This window comes from Parus major, chromosome 2, assembly GCF_001522545.3.
Source record: "Parus major isolate Abel chromosome 2, Parus_major1.1, whole genome shotgun sequence".
NCBI classification, from domain to species: domain Eukaryota; kingdom Metazoa; phylum Chordata; class Aves; order Passeriformes; family Paridae; genus Parus; species Parus major.
This window is the reverse complement of record NC_031769.1, coordinates 149,770,080-149,790,753: the sequence shown is the minus strand read 5'-3', so window position 1 is coordinate 149,790,753 and position 20,674 is coordinate 149,770,080. Positions and strand designations below refer to the sequence as shown.

At 53.1% G+C, this 20,674-nt stretch overlaps 2 protein-coding genes across 3 annotated transcripts; one reads left to right on the top strand and one right to left on the bottom strand.

The window, feature by feature from the left end:
• The first annotated feature begins 317 nt into the window (after positions 1-317).
• On the top strand, positions 318-7,334 carry NAPRT (nicotinate phosphoribosyltransferase). 2 transcript variants are annotated; one of them, XM_015619127.1, is made up of 13 exons: positions 318-537; positions 1,335-1,417; positions 2,006-2,088; positions 2,535-2,665; positions 2,743-2,858; positions 3,902-4,095; positions 4,259-4,399; positions 4,551-4,635; positions 4,734-4,814; positions 5,645-5,747; positions 5,825-5,982; positions 6,154-6,261; positions 6,382-7,334. In XM_015619127.1, exons 1-13 carry the CDS (start codon positions 351-353, stop codon positions 6,439-6,441), a joined length of 1,530 nt encoding a protein of 509 aa, XP_015474613.1. In that variant the 5' UTR covers positions 318-350; the 3' UTR covers positions 6,442-7,334. The 2 variants fall into 2 exon arrangements, with proteins under 2 accessions (XP_015474613.1, XP_015474612.1); XM_015619126.1 differs by having other exon boundaries at positions 1,335-1,462.
• Positions 7,335-7,590: 256 nt separating this feature from the next.
• Positions 7,591-20,637, bottom strand: LOC107200507 (ubiquitin carboxyl-terminal hydrolase CYLD-like). Its single transcript, XM_015619125.3, has 15 exons — positions 19,579-20,637; positions 17,311-17,777; positions 16,945-17,229; positions 16,667-16,736; positions 15,803-16,023; positions 15,124-15,277; positions 14,646-14,784; positions 13,923-14,033; positions 13,413-13,504; positions 12,606-12,672; positions 11,465-11,597; positions 11,125-11,233; positions 10,857-10,975; positions 10,038-10,257; positions 7,591-9,307 (listed from the first exon to the last, which is right to left on the bottom strand). The coding sequence occupies exons 2-15, from the start codon at positions 17,764-17,766 to the stop codon at positions 9,123-9,125; spliced, it is 2,361 nt and encodes a 786-aa protein (XP_015474611.1). The 5' UTR covers positions 17,767-17,777; positions 19,579-20,637; the 3' UTR covers positions 7,591-9,122.
• Between the last annotated feature and the right edge of the window lie 37 nt (positions 20,638-20,674).

Sequence of the window (20,674 nt, the reverse complement as noted above, 5' to 3'; positions counted from 1 at the left end):
GTCCTGCGTCTGTCGCCATCCCTGTCCTGTGTCACCATCACCCGTGTGTTGCCATCCCTGCTGCCCTGTCCCCGTAGTCCCCACTGTCCCTGTATCCTCCCTCTGCTGCCATCCCTGTGCCACGTGTCCACTGTGCGCTGCCACCCCGCGTGTCCAGCTGTGTCGCCAACCCTGGCCCGTGTCCCCCTTGTGCTGCCATCCCCGTGTCCCCCTTGTGCTGCCATCCCTGCTGCCCCGTGTCGCCATCCCCGCGTTCCCCCCACCCCGTGCTTCCGTACCCCTCCTATTTCCCCGCTCCTCCCCCGTCCCTCCCCGTGTCCCCTCCCCTGTCCCCGTGTCGCCGCCCCGCCATGGCGCCGCTGGCGGACCTGTACCAGGTGTCCATGGCCTACGGGCACTGGCGGGCCGGGCGACACCGCGCCCCGGCCGCCGCAGAGCTCTTCTTCCGCCGCCCGCCCTTCCGCGGCTCCTTCGCGCTCGGGGCCGGCCTGGCCGAGGGGCTGCGGGGGCTCCGAGCCTTCCGCTTCTCCGCTGCCGGTGCGTGGCGACAGCGGGGGACAAGGAGGGGAGAGACAGAGTTGTAGGGAGGAGTGGTGGGCGAGGGGACGGTCCCAGAGGGACTTGGAGGGACGGGGGAACAATTCCAGGGCGCAGGGCGGGACGGAGGGGAGGATGAGGAAGGGACGGGAGAAGCGTTGTCGGGAGAGGAAGAAGAAGGGAACCTTCCCAGGGAGACTTTGGAACAACTCCAGGGGACAGGGTACAGGGTGAGGAAGGGACAGCGGGGAGCGGTGCGAGGGAAGGGGGGAAATTCCCCCCGAGGGGAGGATGGGGGAGCAACTCAAGGAGACTTGTAAGGGATGGGACAGAATCCAGGGGTGTCTGGGGGCGTTTCAGGGAGACTTAAGGGGGACAGAGACATCTCTGAGAGTGATCTGGGGATGGGAATTCCCATGGGAGAGGGGGAGGACAGGGCAATCCCTCAAGAGGACCTGAGGGGGACAGGGATGTTTATCAGAGGCACCTGGGGGACTGGGGACCCCCTGGGGGACTGCAAGGGATCAGGACAACTCATAAAGGGACAGGGACATCTCTCAGAGGGACTCAGGGGACCTTCAGGGGACACAGGGCAGGGGTGGACACAAAGAACCCTGAGGGACACGTGGGGGGACACTGGGACACCCTCCAGAGATCCACAGATGTCCCTCAGAGGGGACTTGGGCCACCCTGTCTCGCTCTGTGCTGTCACCCGCCTGTCCATGGGGGGGCTCGGTGTTCCCCCCGCACCTCCCCCTGTGTCCCTTGTCCCCGGTGTCACCGCGCTGTCCCCGCAGATGTCGCGTACCTGCGCTCTGTCCTGCCCAGCACCACAGACGACGCCTTCTTTGACTACCTGGCCACCCTGGACGCCTCCGAGGTGACCGTCACTGCCATTCCTGAGGGCTCCGTCGTCTTTGCCAGGGTGGGACCCTCCTCCATCTTCTTTCCTGACCATCCTACCTCTCCCAGACCTCCCATTTTCCTTGAACCTGGGATCCCCTGGAACTCCAATCCTGCTTTTCCCAGCACCTCCCTTTTCCCTGACCCTGGGAGCCCCTGGATCCCCGTTCCTGCCTTCCCAGCCCTCAACACCCCCTCCCCCCTTTCCTCAACACCGTGGACCCCTTGAACCCCCATCCTGGCCATCCTGGGTGTTCCCACCCTGTGATCCCCTTTTTCTTCACACTGGGAACCTCTGGAACCCCTATCCTAGGTACAGGGACAATCTGGACCCTCATTCCTGGGCAATAGAATCCCCCTGCACCCCTTCCCTGGCACTGGAATCCCCTTGTACCCCCTTTTCCTTCACCAACATCCCCCTACAACCCCTTTCCTGACCATCCCACCTCTTCCAGGTCCAGGCCTTTCCTTTTCCTTAACTCTGGGATCCCCTGGACCCCCATTCCTGCCTTTCCCAGTTCCTCCCTGCTCCTGGGAGACCGGGATGTCACCGCTGTTCCCGCAGGTGCCGTTCCTGCAGGTGAAGGGGCCGCTCCTGGTGGTGCAGCTGCTGGAGACCACCTTGCTGTGCCTGGTCAACTATGCCAGGTATTTTGGGGTGATGATCCCAAAGCCTCTGGAAGATGCAGAGGGGCAGGGAAGGGAGTGCAGCACCCCCCAACCCGGAGAGAAATGTGAGGTTGGGAAACCCCAGTCCTGGGGGTACCATGACCCCACAAGTCCCCTACTGGAATTTAACTGCTGGAATTCTTCTGGTTGAATTTAACTACTGGAGGGTGTCCCAGTGTCCCCCCAAGTTTTCCTGAGGGCTTTCCATGTCCAGCCCACCCTGTGGTCCCCTGAAGGGTCTCCCTGTCCCCAGGTTCTCCTGAGAGATATTCTGGTCCCCCACAGGTCACCCTTAGGATCTCCCTGTCCCCCACATTCCCTTGGTCAACTCCACCACATCCCTGTCCACCGAGTCAAGGCAGGTCCTGGAGCCCCTTCCCCGTGGCTGTGCTGGCTCTGTGTGACCTGTCCCCTTTGTCCCCCAGCCTGGTGGCCACCAACGCTGCCAGATTCCGTCTCCTCGCCGGCCCGGACATGAAGCTCATGGAGATGGGGCTCCGCCGCGCGCAGGGGCCGGATGGAGCCCTCTCGGCATCCAAATATTCCTACATTGGGGGTGAGTCCCACCCCACGGCACCCGGTGCCACCGCGGCCCTGCCGTCACCTGGGTGTCCTCCCCGTCCCTCCTCGCAGGCTTCGACTGCACCAGCAATATCCTGGCGGGAAAACTCTATGGAATTCCCGTGCGCGGCACCATCGCCCACTCCTTCATCATGTCCTTCAGGTGCCTGGAGGAGGTGCAGCCACGGGTGAGCGGTGCCTGGGATGGGAATGGGAATGGGAATAGGATGGGATGGGAATGGGAGTAGGAATAGGATGGGATGGGAGTGAGATTGGATGGGGATGGGATGGGAAGGGAAGGGAATGGGAATGAATATTGGATGGGGGTGGGATGAGGATAGGGATGGGAGTGCAGGTGAGGGTGGGATGGGGGTGAGATAGGGATCTCATGGGGGTGGAGATGTAGAGGGGGATAGGAGTGGAGATGGGAATGGGATAGAGCTGGGGATTGGATGGGGTTGGGGATGGGAAGGGAAGGGAATGGGGATGGGGATGAATATTGGATGGGGGAGGGATGAGGATAGGGATGGGAGTGCAGGTAAGGGTGGGATGGAGGTGAGATAGGGATCTCATGGGGGTGGAGATGTAGAGGGGGATAGGAATGGAGATGGGGAGGTGCAGCCACGGGTGAGTGGTGCCTGGGATGGGATGGGAATGGGAATGGGAATAGGATGGGATGGGAATGGGAGTAGGAATAGGATGGGATGGGAATGAGATTGGATGGGGATGGGATGGGAAGGGAAGGGAATGGGAATGGGAATGAATATTGGATGGGGGTGGGATGAGGATTGGGATGGGAGTGTAGGTGAGGGTGGGATGGGGGTGAGATAGGGAACTCATGGGGGTGGAGATGTAGAGGGGGATAGGAATGGAGATGGGAATGGGATAGAGCTGGGGATTGGATGGGGTTGGGGATGGGATGTGGAGGGAGATGGGATATGGGCATGATTGGGATGGGGATAGGGATGGGCAGAGGGAAGTGGGATGGGGTTTGTATGGAGTTAGGGGTGGGAGGAGATGGGGATAGGGATGTGGTGGGAATGGGGGTTAGGTGGGATGGAGATGGGAATGAGGATGTGGATAGGGGTGGGGAATGGCATGTGGGATGAGATGGGGATGCAGACAGGGATTGGAGTGGGATGGATGTGGAATGGAACACTCCACCTGTTCCCACACTCCTGGCACCTTGGATAATGCCACAGGCTGTGCAAATCCCATGTTCCCCTGGCAGGAGCTGCTGCCTCGGGCTGGAGGAGATCCCGTGGATCTCGTGGGCCTGGCCGTGTCCTGGCTGCAGCGGGTTTGTGACCTGCTCCAGACTCCTCCGGGCAAGGCCAACCAGGGCGAGCTGGCCGCCTTCGTGTCCTATGCTGTCACCTTCCCGTGTGACTTCCAGGGATTGCTGGACACCTATTGTGTCAGGAGGTGAGGACACCAGGACTTTGCCACCATGACACAGGGGATGGATGTGTCCCTCATTGGTGGCCTTGGAGCAGGAATGCTGGCTGGTGCAGGGCTTGGAAACGCTGCTGGATCCAGCCTGGATCCGTGTCCCACTTGTCATTAACGCTTTCCTTGCCCATGCCAGGAGTGGTTTGCCCAATTTCTGTGCGGTGGCCTTGGCACTGCACCAGCTGGGATACCAGGCCATTGGAGTGCGCCTGGACAGCGGGGACCTGGCCCAACAATCCAAGGAAATCCGGCGAGTGTTCCGAGCCTGCGGAGCTCAGTGAGTCCCACGCCAGCCCTGGGATGGATGTCACTGATCCCCGTCATCTTCACCTGCACCCAGCCCCTCATCCTGCCAGGATTTGGGAGCCCTCATGGCTCTGGGTGTTGTGGGCTGATCCATGGATCCTCCCAAATCCTGCTCCTTCCAGCTTCCAGGTGCCCTGGTTTGCAACCATCCCCATCGCCGTCAGCAACGACATCAGCGAGCAGAGCCTGGAGGAGTTCAGGAAGGAGGTGAGGAACCTGCTGGCAGGGCTGGGACGTCACCTGGGCTGTCCCTGGTGCTGGCAGGGATGGGATGTTGATGGTCTCCATCTTCTCTGCGGCCTCAGGGGAGCGAGATCGACATGATCGGCATTGGGACCAACCTGGTGACGTGTCCCCTGCAGCCATCGCTGGGCTGTGTCTACAAGGTACAGGTGGCAGCCTAAATCCCAAATATCTCAATCCTTGCTGAGCCACTTCCAGGCGATCCACGCCCGCTCTATGGCCATCCAGCCCCACTGGAGTCACAAAAGAATTTGCCTTGGAAGGGATTTTTGAAGGTCCTCCACCACCATGAGCAGGGACACCTTCCACTATCCCAGGCTGCTACAAGCCCCACCTTGGACACTTCCAGGGATCCAGGGGCAGCCACAGCTACTCTGGGAATTCCATTCCAGTACCTCAATATCCCATCTGTCCCTGCCCTCTGGCAGTGGGAAGCCATTCCCTGTGTCCTGTCCCTCCATCCCTTGTGCCAAAGTCTCTCTCTAGGTCTCCTGGAGACCCTTTAGGCACTGGAAGGGGCTCTGAGGTCTCCATGGAGCCTTTTCCAGGCTGGACATTCCCAGCTCTCCCAGCCTGGCTGCAGAGCAGAGGGGCTCCAGCCCTTGGAGCATCTCCATGGCCTCCTCTGGACCTTCTCCAGCAGCTCCACATCCTCCTGATGTTGAACCCCAGGGCTGCAGCAGCTCTGCAGGTGGGGTCTCACCTGAGTGGAGCTGAGGGGCAGAAGTCCTCCCTCTCCTGCTGCCCATGCTGTGGGATCATCCCAGGACATGGGGAAGTTCTGGGTGCCGGTGTTGGGTCATGGCCAATTCTTTGCCCACCAGAAGCCTCAAGTTCTTCACAGGCAGGAGGAGGCAGAATGCCCAACTTTGGAGTGGTTTTAGGGTTTTTTAATTGTCTTTTTTTCAGCTGATTTGCATCAGTGGCCTCCCCAGAGGGGTCACAGCTTCCCTTCCCTTCCCTTTTTCCACAGCTGGTGGAGGTCAATGGTTCCCCGTGCCTGAAGCTCACGGAGGATGAGGAGAAGATGACGATCCCAGGGTTGAAGACGATGTATCGGCTCTATGACGCTGCTGGTGAGTCTGGAGACCCTTCCCAGAGTCCTGGGGTAATCTCCTGCTCCGTAACTCTCTCCCTGCTGTCCTCCTGGCAGGTCACCCCTTCATGGACCTCATGGCCCTGGAAGAGGAGCCATCGCCCAGTGCGGGGCAGGAGCTGGGGATCCGTCTTCTGGGGCAGCTTGAGGAAACCACCAAGGTCATTCCCACCACCGTGGAGCCCCTCCTTCGCACCTACTTCAGGGATGGCCAGGTCAGGGGTGGTCCCATGTCCTGGGAGGTCTCCTCTTCCATGCTGGGGGATGGATCAAGGGCGGTGGTGGCTTCTGAGATGTGCCAACAACTCTGGTGTCAACCCGGATGTGGTGGCTCGTTGGGATTGGTGCTGGCTGGTGGCTTCCTACATGGATCTCCATCCCTGCAGGTGTGTGAGCCCCTTCCCAGCCTGCCCGAGGTGAGGACCCATGCCCAGGTGTCCCTCAACCTGCTCAGCCCCGCTCACCGCCGGCTCCACGAGCCTCAGTCCTACCCGGTATGTCCAGCACTTCCCACATGTTCCTGCTGGCACACATCTGGGAATGCCACTGGATTTGGTGGCCTGAGCAAAGCCACCACAGAGCTGTTCCCTGACTGCTGCTGTTCCCATTCCCAGGTGGCCGTGACGGAACGGCTGCACCGGCTCTTCCTGGAGCTGCGTCAGGGCAGCCACTGAGGGGGTCCCTGCTCATCCCCAGCTCCTGCTCTGCGCTTTTTTGGGAAGCCCAGGTGCCTCGTTAGAAATTAACAGCTAATTTAGACCTTTCTGCTGCCTGGTGCTAACCCGAGGAACCTGCAGGAACTGCGAGAGTGCCCTGGGGTCCCAGTAGGGAAGCTGAGAACACAGGGATGGGGAAGGCACAGCTGTCCCTGCATCCCCTGGAAATGACAGTCCTGTGCCCAGCTTGGTGGCCCTGCCAGCCTTGTGCCTTATCTTGGTGGCCCTGCCAGCCTTGTGCCTTATCTTGGTGGCCCTGCCACTCCTGTGTCTTCCTTGGTGGCCCTGCCAGCCCTGTGACCTCTATGGTGGCCCTGCCACTCCTGTGCCTTCCTTAGTGGCCCTGCCAGCCCTGTGCCCTCTGTGGTGGCCCTGCCAGCCCTGTGACCTCTGTGGTGGCCCTGCCACTCCTGTGCCTTCCTTAGTGGCCCTGCCAGCCCTGTGCCCTCTGTGGTGGCCCTGCCAGCCCTGTGACCTCTGTGGTGGCTCTCCATCCTGAAGCTCCTTGGTGGCACTAGGACAAAGTCTGGGCGTGCCACCAAAAAGGTGACACAGTACACCCATGGGATACCCAGGGCAGACACTCTTTGGCAATTCTAAGCTTCATCTCTGTGGCAACATTCCAGCTCTTTCCAGTCTGGCTGAATTCCCTGGGATGTGGAGGCCAGCTCCAGGCTGATCCCAGCTCCAGGTTGATCCCAGCTCCAGGCTGATCCCAGCTCCAGGCTGATCCCAGCTCCAGGTTGCCACCTGCACTCTCTAACCCCTGTTCCCACAGGAAACATGGCTCTAACCCACACTGAGCTTCAGACTAAGCAAAAAATTTAAAATAAAGGCCTTTTCTCACCATGGCTCTGACCCTAATTCCAGTGAAAAACCCTTTGGAGCTCCATTGGGAATGGGAAGGTGAGAGGGAAATCCCCAGGGATCAAACCTGTAGCTTTTCTGTCCACCCTCCTCTCCATGGTTTGGATCTTGGCAGAAATTACAGGGAAGAAAACAATTAAGAGCTTAACGAAGCATGGCCTGATGGTCCCGGATTTCTGGGAATTCCAACAGCATTGTATCCCATTTTAAGAAAGGAAAAAAACTCCAGGAAATCCAGGATCAGTTTGTTATAAATTAGATTCTTTTTTAAGCAAAGCACCAAAGATAAGGAGTCCATTGTACCTGAGTAGAGATTTTCCTGAGTTTTTGGGAGAGGAGGAATTAAGGAGAGTGACCTGTGCCAGCATTTGTCATCCTCATGGATAAGATGCAATTCCTGATGTTAAGGAACCATTTTGGTGGGCAGAGAAGCTCCTGGGTGTCTTCACATTTTCTCCTCAGCTATTTATGGATACTGAGGAGATTGCCTGAGCCTTTTCTTCTCCAGGCTGGGCAATTCCAGCTCCCTCAGCCTCTCCTCATAGGAGATGCTCCAGTCCCTTCATCATCTCTGTGGTTTTTCCTTGGATTTTGAACTCTCTTGTACTGGGGAGCTCCAAACTGGACCCAGTATTCCAGGTGTGACATACCAGAGCTGAGCAGTGATAAAGAATCCCTCCAGGACCTGCTGGCAACACCTGGAATACCAGAAAGATTCCAAACCAAACATCCCAAGCCACCAGGACCAATGGTAAGCTCCAGGCTGTATTAAAATTACTCCACTCTGCATTAAAGATGGGGGAAAAGAGCAGGAACGGGGTTAAACCTGCACATCTGGAACTCCTGGATGCTTTCCTTGAGGTTTTTTCTGGAATTTGGGCATCCCAGTGACTCCAGTACAACTTCCCACTTTATAGCAGAGAGCCCCCAAGTTTACAAATTTATTTAACTTAGGGAAAACAAGTTCCACCCAAACCCTAAACCTTCCTGCAGAAAATCCCAGAGTGCTCATTTTTTTTTTTTCCATTTTTGCCCTTGGAATTCTGGTATTTGACTCTAGAACTTCGAGGTGGGTGCAAAGATGGGACAGAAAGTGCTAAAAGTGAGGTTGGAACACTGAATCCTGGGCAGATTTTGCCAAAAAAGAGGAAGCAGCAGAAGCCCAGATGTTGCTCAACTTCCATCCTCCTTCCAGTTTCATTCCTGGAAAAATACCTATTTTTAAAGCATAGCTTCAGCTCAGGATATCCACGACTGGATATAAGGCACGGTGGGTAAAAGTGGCAGTTACTGCTGGAAAAGGGAAGTGCAGGGAATTGAGGGACACAGGTGAGGAAAATGGATCCTGACCTCATTTTCCTTGTTCCACAAATCCAGGTGAGGATGTTTTAGAAAAGGCTGTGGTTTCCTGGTAAACCTGTGGGTAATTCCTTGGGTTTTGATTCCTGCTGCTCCCCAGCTTTGGAGGGAAGGGATGGCAGGGAAACAAGGATGTGGGGACGCTCCAGCTGCAGAGTACCCAGAGAGGGAGAATTGTGGAATGTGGCGAACGGGAATGAATTTGAGCACCAATAAGTCCCAGTCCAGCTGTGCCCAAGGACCAACTACCACTGGATAAAGCCAGGATTTAACAAACCCAGCCTGACTTGGATAATTTGACAACAAGAGAAGTGAGAAGAGGCAGCTCAGAGCATCCAGTCTCAGCTACTTCCACCTTCTGGGATGATCCAAGCATTCCTGACGTGGCTCTGTGACATCGGCCCGGGGTGGTGTCACTTGTAAAGTGCCATTTTCCTGCTCTGGTACAGGTACATGTAGGCGTCACAGAAGAGGCGTTTGACCACCCCATCCATGTCCCGAGGCTGCTCCAGGGCCAGCACAGCCAGGGGCAAGTCCAGGTATTTGGCAACTTCCGGGCACAGCGTCACCGTGGGAATGTTGAAGCCGTTTTCGCTACCTAAGGTGGAAAAGGAGGAGCAAAATCCCAAACCAGATCCCAAAGGGATGAGTTCCTACAGCTCCAGCAGATCCCAGCACACTCAAGAGTCATGCAGAGCCTTAGCTGGGAGATGTAGAGGCCAAAAGCACTGGAAGAGGCTGGATGAGGGGAGACCATTCAATCTAAAGGGGCTCCAGGAGAGCTGGAGAAGGATTTTGGAAAAGATATGGAGCTTCCCACTGCCAGAGGGCAGGGATAGCTAGGATATTGGGAATGAATTCTTCCTTGTGAGGGTGGTGAGGAGCTGGAACAGAATTCCCAGAAGAGCTGTGGCTGCCCCATCCCTGGAAGTGTCCAAGGCCAGCTTGGATGGGGCTAGAGGCAACCTGGGATAATGGAAGGTGTCCATGGCAGGGGTTGGAACTGGATGAGTTTTAAGGTCTCTTCCAACCCAAACCATTCCATGATTCTGTGATAAAAGCACAGTGGGGAAGGACAGGAGAGAAATCTCTGCCCTCAAGCTGAGTCAGCTGGGATAGGATCCCAAATCCCTTGTTTGACCACAACCAGAAGCTGGAAGCACCTGGAAAAACTCCCACCTGCTTGGCTTGGCCCCTCTGGAATCTAATTAATGGAAAGCCAAATCCAGAGAAAGCTTAAGCAGAGGAACTTGACAGGAAAAGATGGACTGAGCAGCCCCTGGCAGCTTCCCACATCCCGCTCCCACATCCCACTCCCACTCCCTCACCGTGCCGATCGGCCATGCTGTCGAAGAACATCCAGTGCTGGTTCCCAGGGCCGTATTTCACGAAGGACACGTAGTGACTGGTCTCGATGCAGAGCACTGCAAACAGCTCCAGCTTCTCCCGTGGGACCTGCTGGCAGCCCCGGGCGCTCCAGCTCTGGAATTCCTCTGGAATGTGCAGCCTCCTGGGCTTGTGCGCTTTGCGGCAGCGATGGGAGTGAACCTGAGGAGAGGGGAAAGGGTGGCATTGGCAGAACTGGCCCTGACTTGCCAGGAAGAGGGGGCAGAGATTCCCAGTTTATTCCCTGCTGATTTGATTCCTGTGCTCCCTGCTTGCCTGGGAGTTGTGGGAACAGCCTGGCAGCAGGAGGCTGAAATGGGAGCGTGTCACCCTCCAAGAGGCAGGAATTGTGGGAATGCTCATGGAGAGGCAGCAGGGAGTGATAAGCACTCAGCTCCTGCAGGGTTACACCTTATTTATGGAACAGGTTGTCCAGGGAAGCTGTGAATGTTCTATCCCTGGAATTGTCCAAGGCCAGGTAGGACCGACCCTGGAGCAACCTGGGATAGTGAGCAGCATCCAGGGTGTGGAACTGGAATGAGCTTCAAGGTCCTGTTCCATCCATGTTTTTCTATGATTCCATTATTATTTAGGCTCTGTGTAAGCAGAGGGTTCACAACCTCTGGCTCCTGGTGGGAATGACCCTCAGGAAAGGGCTGCTCCATGCACAACCTGAACAGCTGCAGGGACAGCCAGGGAAATGTGAGGATTTTGGGAGCTGACAGCTTCCAAGGTGGATTTTGGGAATAGCCATGGAATACCTGTCTGGAGCAGGAGCTGCAGAACTGCTTCAGGCCCCTGGCTGCAAACACCTTGTCCTTGAAACACTCCGAGCATTCCAGAGTGGCAACATCTCCACACAGGCAGCATTCCCTGGGACCTGCCAGGGAAATGGAGCTCAGAGGGAGTGTCTCCTCCAGATCCCACCTAAAATCCAGCTTGTCCTGCCAAAACTGGGACTCAAGGAAGAAGAATCCCAGCTCAGAGAGCCCAGAGCTGGTTGCTCACAGCCCACTGTCCATCACTCACTGTCCAGCAGCAGATCTGTTATATCCAGCTCCAAGGAAGGGATGATTTTGCTGAACATTTTATATTCCTTCCCAAAACGTGGCATTTGGATAATGAAGCAAGATGGGATCTGGGGAAGAAAAAAAAAAAAAAAGGGAAAGGAGTCACCCTGCCACAAGAGCCAAATCCCAGAGATTTTTCTCTAAATTTGCTGTCATTATTCACAGGAAAAAAAGGAAACAGAGAAAGCAGAGGCATTTTCCTAAGTGCTTGAATTCAGAGTTGGATATAAAACATCCAAAGCCTCACAGGTATTTTGAGAAGCAAGAAAAGCAGGAAAGCAGAAGGAAACTGGACTCACCTCCACCAGCTTCAGATCTGAGGACAGGAATGAGCGTTCCACCAACTGCTGCACATCAGGAACTACCAAATCTTCCTGTTTATCCATAAATATCTGGTAGCAGTAACATTCCTGCTCCTTCTGGCCTCCTGACCTGCAAGGAGAGCTCATGGGATTGGGATGTGAACATAAAAATTGGAGTTTCCTAATGTTTGTCCTGGGAGAGCTCCTGGGCTCAAGGCACCGAGGGTGGCTTGGTGCAACACAAAGCACTTTTTCCACCCAAAAATACCAAATTATGCCAGGGGAGCAGGAGATAAGTAGGAATTTTTGCCTTGTTATCCCTTTGGAGCAGCACATCCTATAGGTAAAATTCCATTTCCCCTCAATATAAATCTAAAAGATAATTTAGTATTTAAATTGTCAAACGGATGCTTCGATGAAGGACAAAAAAGCCAAACTCAAGGTGAGTTGTGTGCAGATCTCCCACAATCCCTAAAGAAAGCAGGATTTCCTTGGGATGACCCTGTGCAGGGGAGCTGCAGCACAGAGTCCTCTTTGTGCCTGGCCTTTCCCAGCACTCCACGATCCACGGCTCGAGCGACGGCTCCACAAAGGAGCACAGAAATCCAACAATTCCCTTTCTGTGCTCACAAACAGCACAGTTATTTTTGGCTTCCTCCAGCCTCTCATCCTCTTTGTAGAGTCCCCAAAAAACTGGGACTGCATCCATGGGCTGCCTGTTTTGAGAGGCTGCGGGAGCTGAGCCAGCCTGGCAGCCTGGACACATCCCAAATTCATCCAAAGGCTGTCGGATACTGCTGGATCTGCACTAAAGTCGGACATCACCTTTCTCAAACCCCCTTCTGGCTCTCCCTGAGGATGGCACAAGGTTTTTATCCTGATTTTCTGAAGGCAGCACCCTCCAGGGAAAGCTGAGAAGTGTCTTTGCCCGGATGGGAAGATCACAACAAGCAGGATCAGAGTCTGTTCCTAAGGGAAAGTGGAAAGAGCTGCGCAAAACTCAGAGCTGTGATTCCAAAAAACTTCGGTGGAAAGGGACAACTGACACCACCCCCCCCACCCCCCACCCCAGGATTCTGAGGTGGAAAATTAATGAGCCTGGCCTTGGGAATTGTATCCCTCAGCTGTGGAAACTTACTGGAGTTTCAATAGTGGCTCAATTCCCAGGATCTGCTGCATTATGAGATTGAGGAACTCCTCAGGATCTGGAAAGTGAGAGGAAAGGAGGGATCAGACCACACCAGGAACTGCTGTGTCCCACTGCATCCAAGAGCTGCCAGATAAACATGAGCCAGCATTCCAGGGACCTGGAACTTCATTTTCAGCTTAGGAGACAACTGGGGGTAAAGGCTGAGAGCACTTGGTTAAGGCACAGATCCCACAGGGAACATGGAAAATGCTAAGCAGCTTTCAGAGACTGCACTTCCATGGAATTCCAGAATGGAATTTGGGTGGGAAAAGATCTTCAAGATCATGGAATTACAGCTGTTGCCATGAGTGGGGACACCTTCCACCTATCCCAGGTTGCTCCAAGCCTCATCCAACATGGACTTGGACACTTCCAGGGATCCAGAGAAGCCACAGCTTCTCTGGGAATTCCATTCCAGCCCCTCACCACCCTCACAAGGAAGAATTCCTTCCCAATATCCCACCTGCCCCTGCCCTCTGGCAGTGGGAAGTCATTCTCTGTGTCCTGTCCCTCCACCCCTTGTCCCAAGTCCCTCTCCAGCTCTCCTGGAGCCCTTTTAGGCACTGGAAGGGGCTCTGAGGGTACAGTGAGATTTAAAAGCTAAAAGAATTTTACAAGGAATTTTTACATCAGTTCACATCAGCACCTAATTAAAGCACATTCTTGGGAGAAGCACTGAGGGAAGTTGCCAGCTGGTCCCTGGACGAGACAAAACACAGGGAAGCAGCTGGGGAAAGGCCCCAGGGAGCTCCTTACCTTTCTCAGCATTGGTAAAACTGGAGCACTGGCCCTTGTCTGTGAGCTGCTCCCGGAGGTGCATCACGCTGCTGGCCCTGACAAAGCCAGTCCTGGGAACAACAACCAGCTGCACGTGAGGGAAATCATGGAATGGCTGGGCTTGGAAGGGATCTTAAACTTCATCCAGTTCAATCCCCTGCCATGGGCAGCAATGCCACCAACGAGACCAGGTTGTTCCAAGCCCAGCCCAACCTGGCCTGGGACACTTCCAGGGATGGGGCCTGGATTCCAGGATGAAGCCTCAGCTTCTCTGGGAATTCCATTCCACCCTATCACCACCCTCACACGGAAAATTCCTTCCCTGTATCCCATCTCAATCCACGCTCTGTCAGTTTAAAACCATTCCTCCTTGTCCTGAACACCTTTGGATGTGGCTGCCAGGTTTCCCTCAGTGCCAGGCACCACCTTTAGGGCAGCAGGGAAGGAGTGAAGGTAAATGGGACAACTTCCAGCATTCCCTACACTCACCTTCGGAGGGGATTGACAATCTCATCCCGCAGAATTCCCTGGACATTCCTGTCACACAGTGGGAAAGGCATGAAGAGCATGGAGTCCAGCACAGAGGTACAGGAGAAGAGGCTGTGGGAAGAGTGGGATGGGTTTGAGTTTGAGGGCTTGGAAGCAACAGCTGGAACCAAAATGTGATGGCTGGTGACAGTCAATGGCTTTGATGCCAAATAATCCATGCATGGAATTACAGGGAGGTGAGGGAAGCACATCTGCACAGTGAGGCACATCTGGAACAATGAACACTGGGAGAAAGCAAGGGAACAGCTCAGGGAGAAGGAAATTCCTACTTTACAGCCAAAACTGCTCAGGGAAGGGCACCACTGAGTCTTTTCCTCTCCAAGCAGGGAAGTTGGGATCTCCTGGGTGGGTTCTTTGGAATGATTCCAGTCAGAACTTCCAGGGACAGTCAGCACAGTCCAAATCTGGAAAAGTGCGAGCTATCAGCATCCTGAATGACAGACACAGGGGTACAGGGAGTCTTCAGGGCTGAAAAATCTGCTGGATTTGGGAAGGAGATCAAAAAGCAGCCTGGAGGTTGCATCTCCACACAGTTACATCCTGCTCTACACCAGGTAAACTTCCAGCCAACTCAGAAATCCAGGGATATGCTGCAGTTTGGAGCTTTGATCAATTAAAAAGCCATTCCCTTAAGGAGCTTGCACCACCCAAGCAGGTCCTTACCTGAAGAGAGCTGCATCCATGTAGCAGGAATTACAATGACCTTGGATGCCCTTCATCCGTCCTTGGAGAACACGGACTGCTGCCTCATTCCTGAGGGGAGGAAAACTCTCAGGACCCTCTGGAAGAGCTTCTTGTCCTCCTACAAGAAAAGGAATTGTCTTCACCTTTTCATCTGGGTCAACTCTGCCCTTCCTTGATGCCTCAAAAGTCTGAGGTGAGTCTATAACTCTGAGACCTAAGGTGGCTTCTCAATCCACCTTTTCATACATCACAGTCTTTCAGACTTGTGGGATATTCCCTAAGGAATCATTTAGGTTGGAAAAGACATCTAGGATGGAGTCCAGCTGTTAATCCAGCCAAAGACGTGGTGTGAGATAAACACCAAAAAACAACACTTGAAGAAAGGGAAGAAATGCTGCCCACGGAGTTTTCCCACATCCTTCTCCCATCACATTTTCCTGCTCCCCAGAGGACTCACTGTAATCCCTGAGAGAGAGGTCGGAGTTGGGAAAGCTCTGGAAGCGCACATCGGGCTGGCAGGAATTCAGCCTCACAAAGAGGCCGCGCTTCGGGGCGCAGTGGAAGTAGGACTTGCCCAGCCACTCCCCAGCTGTGACCCCCTTGTCTTCATCCTGGAAAAACAGCACCAGAGATGAGCCTGAGAGCAGGATTTATGGAATTATGGTTGGAAAAGAGATCTGAGAGCGAGTCTGGCTACGCAGCACTGTTAAGGCATTACTAGATTGTGTCCCCAAGTGCCACATCCACAGGGATGGGGATCTCACCCCCGCCCTGGGCAGCTGTGCTAGGGCTGGACAACCCCATCCATAAAGGAATTTTCCCAATATCCAACCTAAACACCCACTGGAGCAGTTGGAGGCTGTTTCCTCTTGTTCTGTCTCTCATTCCCAGAGAGCAGAGTCCAGCTCCCACCTGGCCCCACCCTCCCATTGGGGAACTGCAGGGATCCAGAAGGTTCTCCCAGAGCCTCCTTTTCTCCAGGATGAGCCCTCCCAGCTGCTCCTGGTGCTCCAGACCCTTCCCAGCTCCATTCCAGCCCCTCAATATCCTGCACCTGGGGATCCCAAAATTCCACCCTCCATATTCAGACACTGCCACCAGCAATCCCAGGTTCTTTCCCAGCTTTCCAGCCTCACCAGTTCAACTCCAGCCATTTTGTCCTTGATTTGGGGCAGGTAGCCCAACCAGCGGATGATTCCTGAAACTTGATTCCCCTTGTCCAAGGTAATCTGGACCATGGAATTCACTTCCAGGGGGGAATTTCCACCTTCCCCCTCCTTGCTGCTCTCGCTTATCTCTCGTTTCATTTGGTTTGGTTTTCCAAAGCCCACGTCGGAGTCAAACGTTGGGAAAAAACCTGATGGGCAACACAAAACATCAGGAGAGGTGGGAGTTCGATCCTCTGGATCTAATTCCAGGCCTATTTTGGAAATTCCAGGCTAAACACACAAGCAGGAAGCTGAGCACCAGGGACACAAGGTATAATTCCCAGTGTGTCCAAGCTGGTCTGACAGGATGAGAGGGAATGATCCTGTTCCTTGTTTCCCTGCTCAAAGCTTCACGTTCCAACCTCTCGCTGGCCCTGGAGCTAATCCAGCCCTTCCCAGACTACTGGAATGGCAACAGGGGGGTTATTTCCTAATTTTTCTACTAATTCCTTCTCTTGTCCAACAATTCCCAACTTTGCTGCTGACACCTGAGCCTTTCCCACACAGGAATGGAGCTCCTGCTCCATCTTTTACAGCTGAATTAAAGATTTTTTCAACCAGTGGTGCCCCTTCTCTGAGGGAATTCTCTGCTACCATCAGACTCTTCTCCCTGATAAATGGGATTCAGCTTTAGCTTTGTGTGGAACTCGAAACTTTTCCATAAATCCCGGTCCATTACAACAACCTGCAGGTTTTATTGGAATTTCAGCTCCTCAGTACCCTGCAGAGAAGGAATGAATTCCAAATTCCCCCAGAATGGGATCAGGAGAGAGACATCCAAAGATCACTTACTTTGCAAGCTCTCCTTCACAACAGAATCCATGGGGATTTCCCTGAAAATGTCAGTTGTTCCTTCTTCCTCCTGAAAGGAGCGAAAAATCCATCAGCTAGGGAAAAATCCATCAGCTAAACACTTGAATATGAAGGATTTTTTTTAACAAACCTGGAAAGCTTGCACAGAACCTCAAACCCCTTTTGGATATTCCTTCTAGTTCTCTTTCACATCCAACCATAATGTGATTTTTTTTTCTTTTAAATCCCTAAAAATCTCATGGAAAAGCTGCTCTTACCGGGCAAACCTTCACGAACCACTGGCTCCCTTCCCTGTAAACTGCCATGGCAATTCCTTTGGTGGGGGTCTCATCCACGTAGAAGCTGACAGCATCTCCCACTTTCACGGGAACCACCTCCTCCATGTCCTGTTTTCCTGGCTTCTGCTTCCCATAATCGTTGCCTGATGTGGGAATAAACTGGATTTTGTTGAAGGGCAGGAAGATCCCGCAGTTCCTCTTGCATTTGAAGTACTCGGTGCCGTGATAGGATCCATCGCTTCTCCCTCTGTTTTCCCCCTCTCCCTGAAAACACACCAGGAAGGGGTGTCACACACAGAAATTTCATGGAAAAAATGAGGAATTCGCTGCTTTGGACCCCCTTACCTGCAATTCCACCCCAAAAAACACCGGAGACAGCACAGCCAAGCTGGGCTTGTAGATGCTCCCGATGTAGCGCACGACTCCTGGGAAAAATTCCCGCTCCACCTCCACCACCACATTTTGACCTGGCACGGCTTGGAGAGCTCCTTCCAGGCTCAGCCTCTCCAGGAAAAAATCCAAGCGCTCGCTGTGGCTCCCGATGGCCAGGAGGAATCCGGCGGCTTCCTGGCGCAGGGGCTGCAGGATTTCCAGGTTGATGGTGACCGTGGAGCTGTTATCCAGCATGATGACCTTCAGGAAACAAGCTGGAGGCCCATCCTCGGAAAAATTCCGCAGGTAGCTCCTCTCGCTGCAGAAGCACAAGTTGCCAGCTTGGAAGTATTTGCTTCCATAGGCACAGTCCTCCGTCAGGATGTAGAAGCAATTCCCATCTGCCGCCGGAGGTGGGAGGTTGGACATGGCAGGTTCCCCTGAGTTGGGAGAGTTATGGCAATGGAGATTTGAGAGTGTTGGCGCAGAATTCCCGAAGGATCCAGGGCTGGGAGAGGTTTTGGATCAAACCCTGTGCTCAAAGCCTCGCCTGGCTGAGTTTGAACGTCTCCCAGAGCTTCCCTGCTCCCTTTTTTTCAGGTGTTTAATCACCCTCGTGGTGATTCAAAATTGCATCTAACCTGGTTTTCCACATTCCTGCTCATCCCTGCTCCTTCACTGTGTTTCCATGGGAAAAGTCCAGCTCTGCCTTCTCCACTAAACCCTCCCAGGATGAGGTTGTACCAAAATTCACATGGAATGGTTTGGGTTGGGAGGAACCTTTAAAAATCATCTCATTCCACAGGCAGGGACACCTTTCCCTATCCCAGGTTGCTCCAAGCTCCATCCAACCACACCTGGAATAATTCCAGGGATGGAGAGGCTGCTCCAGCTTGTCCAACCTGTTCTAACACAGTCCTGCCTCATTAAATTCCAGGTTTTCCTTCACGGGAGTGAGGCAAAGGATCAATCCTGCCGCTTAAAATTCCTTGGAAAAGGGATTCCTGCTCTGGCACTGCAGCTCCTCGGTGTTGCTACAGCTCATGAATATTCAAAACATATGCAAATCACCCCCCTGAGGTACTAAAGATCTCTAGCTTTCCTAGCAAATATTTAGTTATTTATTATATAATTTATATTAAAAGAAATGCAAGTATTTGGATGTAGAAATATAATTTCCGGCTTATCTTTTTAGTTAGATTCTGAAAATTCTTGTAGTTTAATTCAACTGGTAGAATTCCAGTTAAATTCCAGTAGTAGTTAAAATCCAGTCATTAAATTCTACTTTTTACCCCTCCCCATCTCTTCTTTGATGATTCCACAGGAAACCAGGATCCAACATTTTTGTTTCAACATAAAGAAAGGGTGAATAAAATGAAAATATCTTTAAAATAAACCCTTTTCCTCACTAAAAGCCCAAAATAAATTGGTTTTTTTTTTCTGATGAAATTCCCAAGAATAAACTATTTAATTAATCAAAATCCTAAGAATAAACTGCTTTTCTCATAAAAATAGCCAAGAATAATTTTTCCCCATCAAACCTATTTTCCTCATGAAAGCTCTAGAATAAACCACTTCCCTCATCAAAACTACAGAAATGAACTATTTTCCTCATAAAAAGCAAAAAAACCCCCACTTTTTATCACAAACCCTGCAAGAATAATCAATTTTCCTGATCAAAAAGTAAGAATTAACTGTTTTATTCATCAAACCCCAATAACAAACCATTTTCCTCATCAAAAACCTCCACGAATAAGGAATTTTCCTCATCAAAAAACCCACAAATAAACCATTTTCTTCCTCAAAAGCCAAAAATAAACTTTTTTTTCCTCATGAAAAACGCGAAAATAAACGATTTTCTTCATCAAAAACTACAAATAAATCATGTTCCTCATTTTCAAAAAAACCACAAGTAATTCCTTTTCCTCATCAAAACCCCGGAACAGACCCTTTTTCTCATCAAAAACCCCAGAGAATAAACAATTTTATTCGCCAAACCCTAAGAATATTTTTTTTTCTCATGAAAACAAACAAGAATAAACTAATTTTCTCACCAAAACTCCCAAATAAACCATTCTCCTCACAGAAACACAACAATAAACCCTTGCCCTCATCAAACCCAAAATGTAACCCGGCTATTTAAGGCAGAATATTCCCGATTTCCTCCGATTTCTGGGAATAAATCGCTGTTCCCAGGGCTCTGAGCGGGGTTTGGCTTCGACCCCTCCCCCCTCCCCTCACCGTCTCCGCCGCCGCTCCGGCCCCGGCACTTCCGCGTCCGGGAGCGCACGCGACCCGCCAGCCAATAGGGAGCGGCGGTGGGAGGAGGACAGCCAATGATAGTGAAGGGGCGGGGCCATAGTGAGGGAGGGGAGTGGCTTCATAGCAGGCCACGCCCCCTACCGGCCGGCCTGGGGGAAGGCGGGAATTGCGTGAGGGGAGGCGGGCGGGGGTGTTCCCATAGACCCAAATCCCTGTGGATTCGCGTGTGTTTCCATGATCCCAAAGCCCTACGGATACTGGAGTGTGTGTTCCCATGGACCCAAATCCCTATAGACTCGTGTGTATCCAAATGGTCCCAAATTGGATTGGATTCACGTGTGTTTCCAGGGACCCATGTCCCTGTGTCCTTACAGATCCATGTGTGTTCCCATGGACCCAAATCCCTATAGACTCGTGTGTATCCAAATGGTCCCAAATTGGATTGGATTCACGTGTGTTTCCAGGGACCCATGTCCCTGTGTCCTCACAGATCCATGTGTGCTCCCATGGACCCAAATACCTATAGACTCTTGTGTATCCAAATGCTCCCAAATTCAAATGGATTCACATGTGTTTCCACAGACTCATGTCTCCATGGATTTGTGTGTGTCCTAAAGGACCTAAATCCCAACGGATTCACATGTGTTTCCGTGGACCCATGTCCCTGTGTCCTTACAGATCCATCTGTGTATTTCCATGGACCCAAATCCCAATGGATCTGTGTGTATCCCCCCTCTCTATGGATCCACATGTGCTTAAGGATCCAAGTGTGTGTCCCATGGACCCATGTCCCTATGGACCTCTGTGTGTCCCTGTGTCATGTGTCCCCATGGCTCTGTGGTCCTGCAACCCCACAGCTGTGTGTCCCCACACCCTGTGTCCCCATGGCCTCACGTCCCCAGAGCCCTTTGTCCCCACACCCCTGTGTCCTGTGTCCCTTTCCTGGGTGGCCCTGCCTGCCACAATGCACCCCCAAGTGTCCCCACTGCTGCTGGGACAAGGGTGACACACTGGATCTGGGACTACCAAGCCACCTCCTGAGGGACATCACCCACCCTGGGGACATTGAGGTGGC

Bases quoted from the DNA above. Each gene is read 5' to 3' on its own strand.
- NAPRT (XM_015619126.1), top strand. From the start codon at position 351: ATGGCGCCGCTGGCGGACCTGTACCAGGTGTCCATGGCCTACGGGCAC. The intron at 1,463-2,005 runs GTGGGACCCTCC...CTGTTCCCGCAG, and splicing joins GCTCCGTCGTCTTTGCCAGG to GTGCCGTTCCTGCAGGTGAA. The intron at 2,859-3,901 runs GTGAGCGGTGCC...TTCCCCTGGCAG, and splicing joins TGGAGGAGGTGCAGCCACGG to GAGCTGCTGCCTCGGGCTGG.
- LOC107200507 (XM_015619125.3), bottom strand. From the start codon at position 17,766: ATGTCCAACCTCCCACCTCCGGCGGCAGATGGGAATTGCTTCTACATC. The intron at 14,785-15,123 runs GTGAGTCCTCTG...CTTTTCTTGTAG, and splicing joins CCTCTCTCTCAGGGATTACA to GAGGACAAGAAGCTCTTCCA. The intron at 9,308-10,037 runs GTGAGGGAGTGG...TTTCCACCTTAG, and splicing joins CAGCATGGCCGATCGGCACG to GTAGCGAAAACGGCTTCAAC.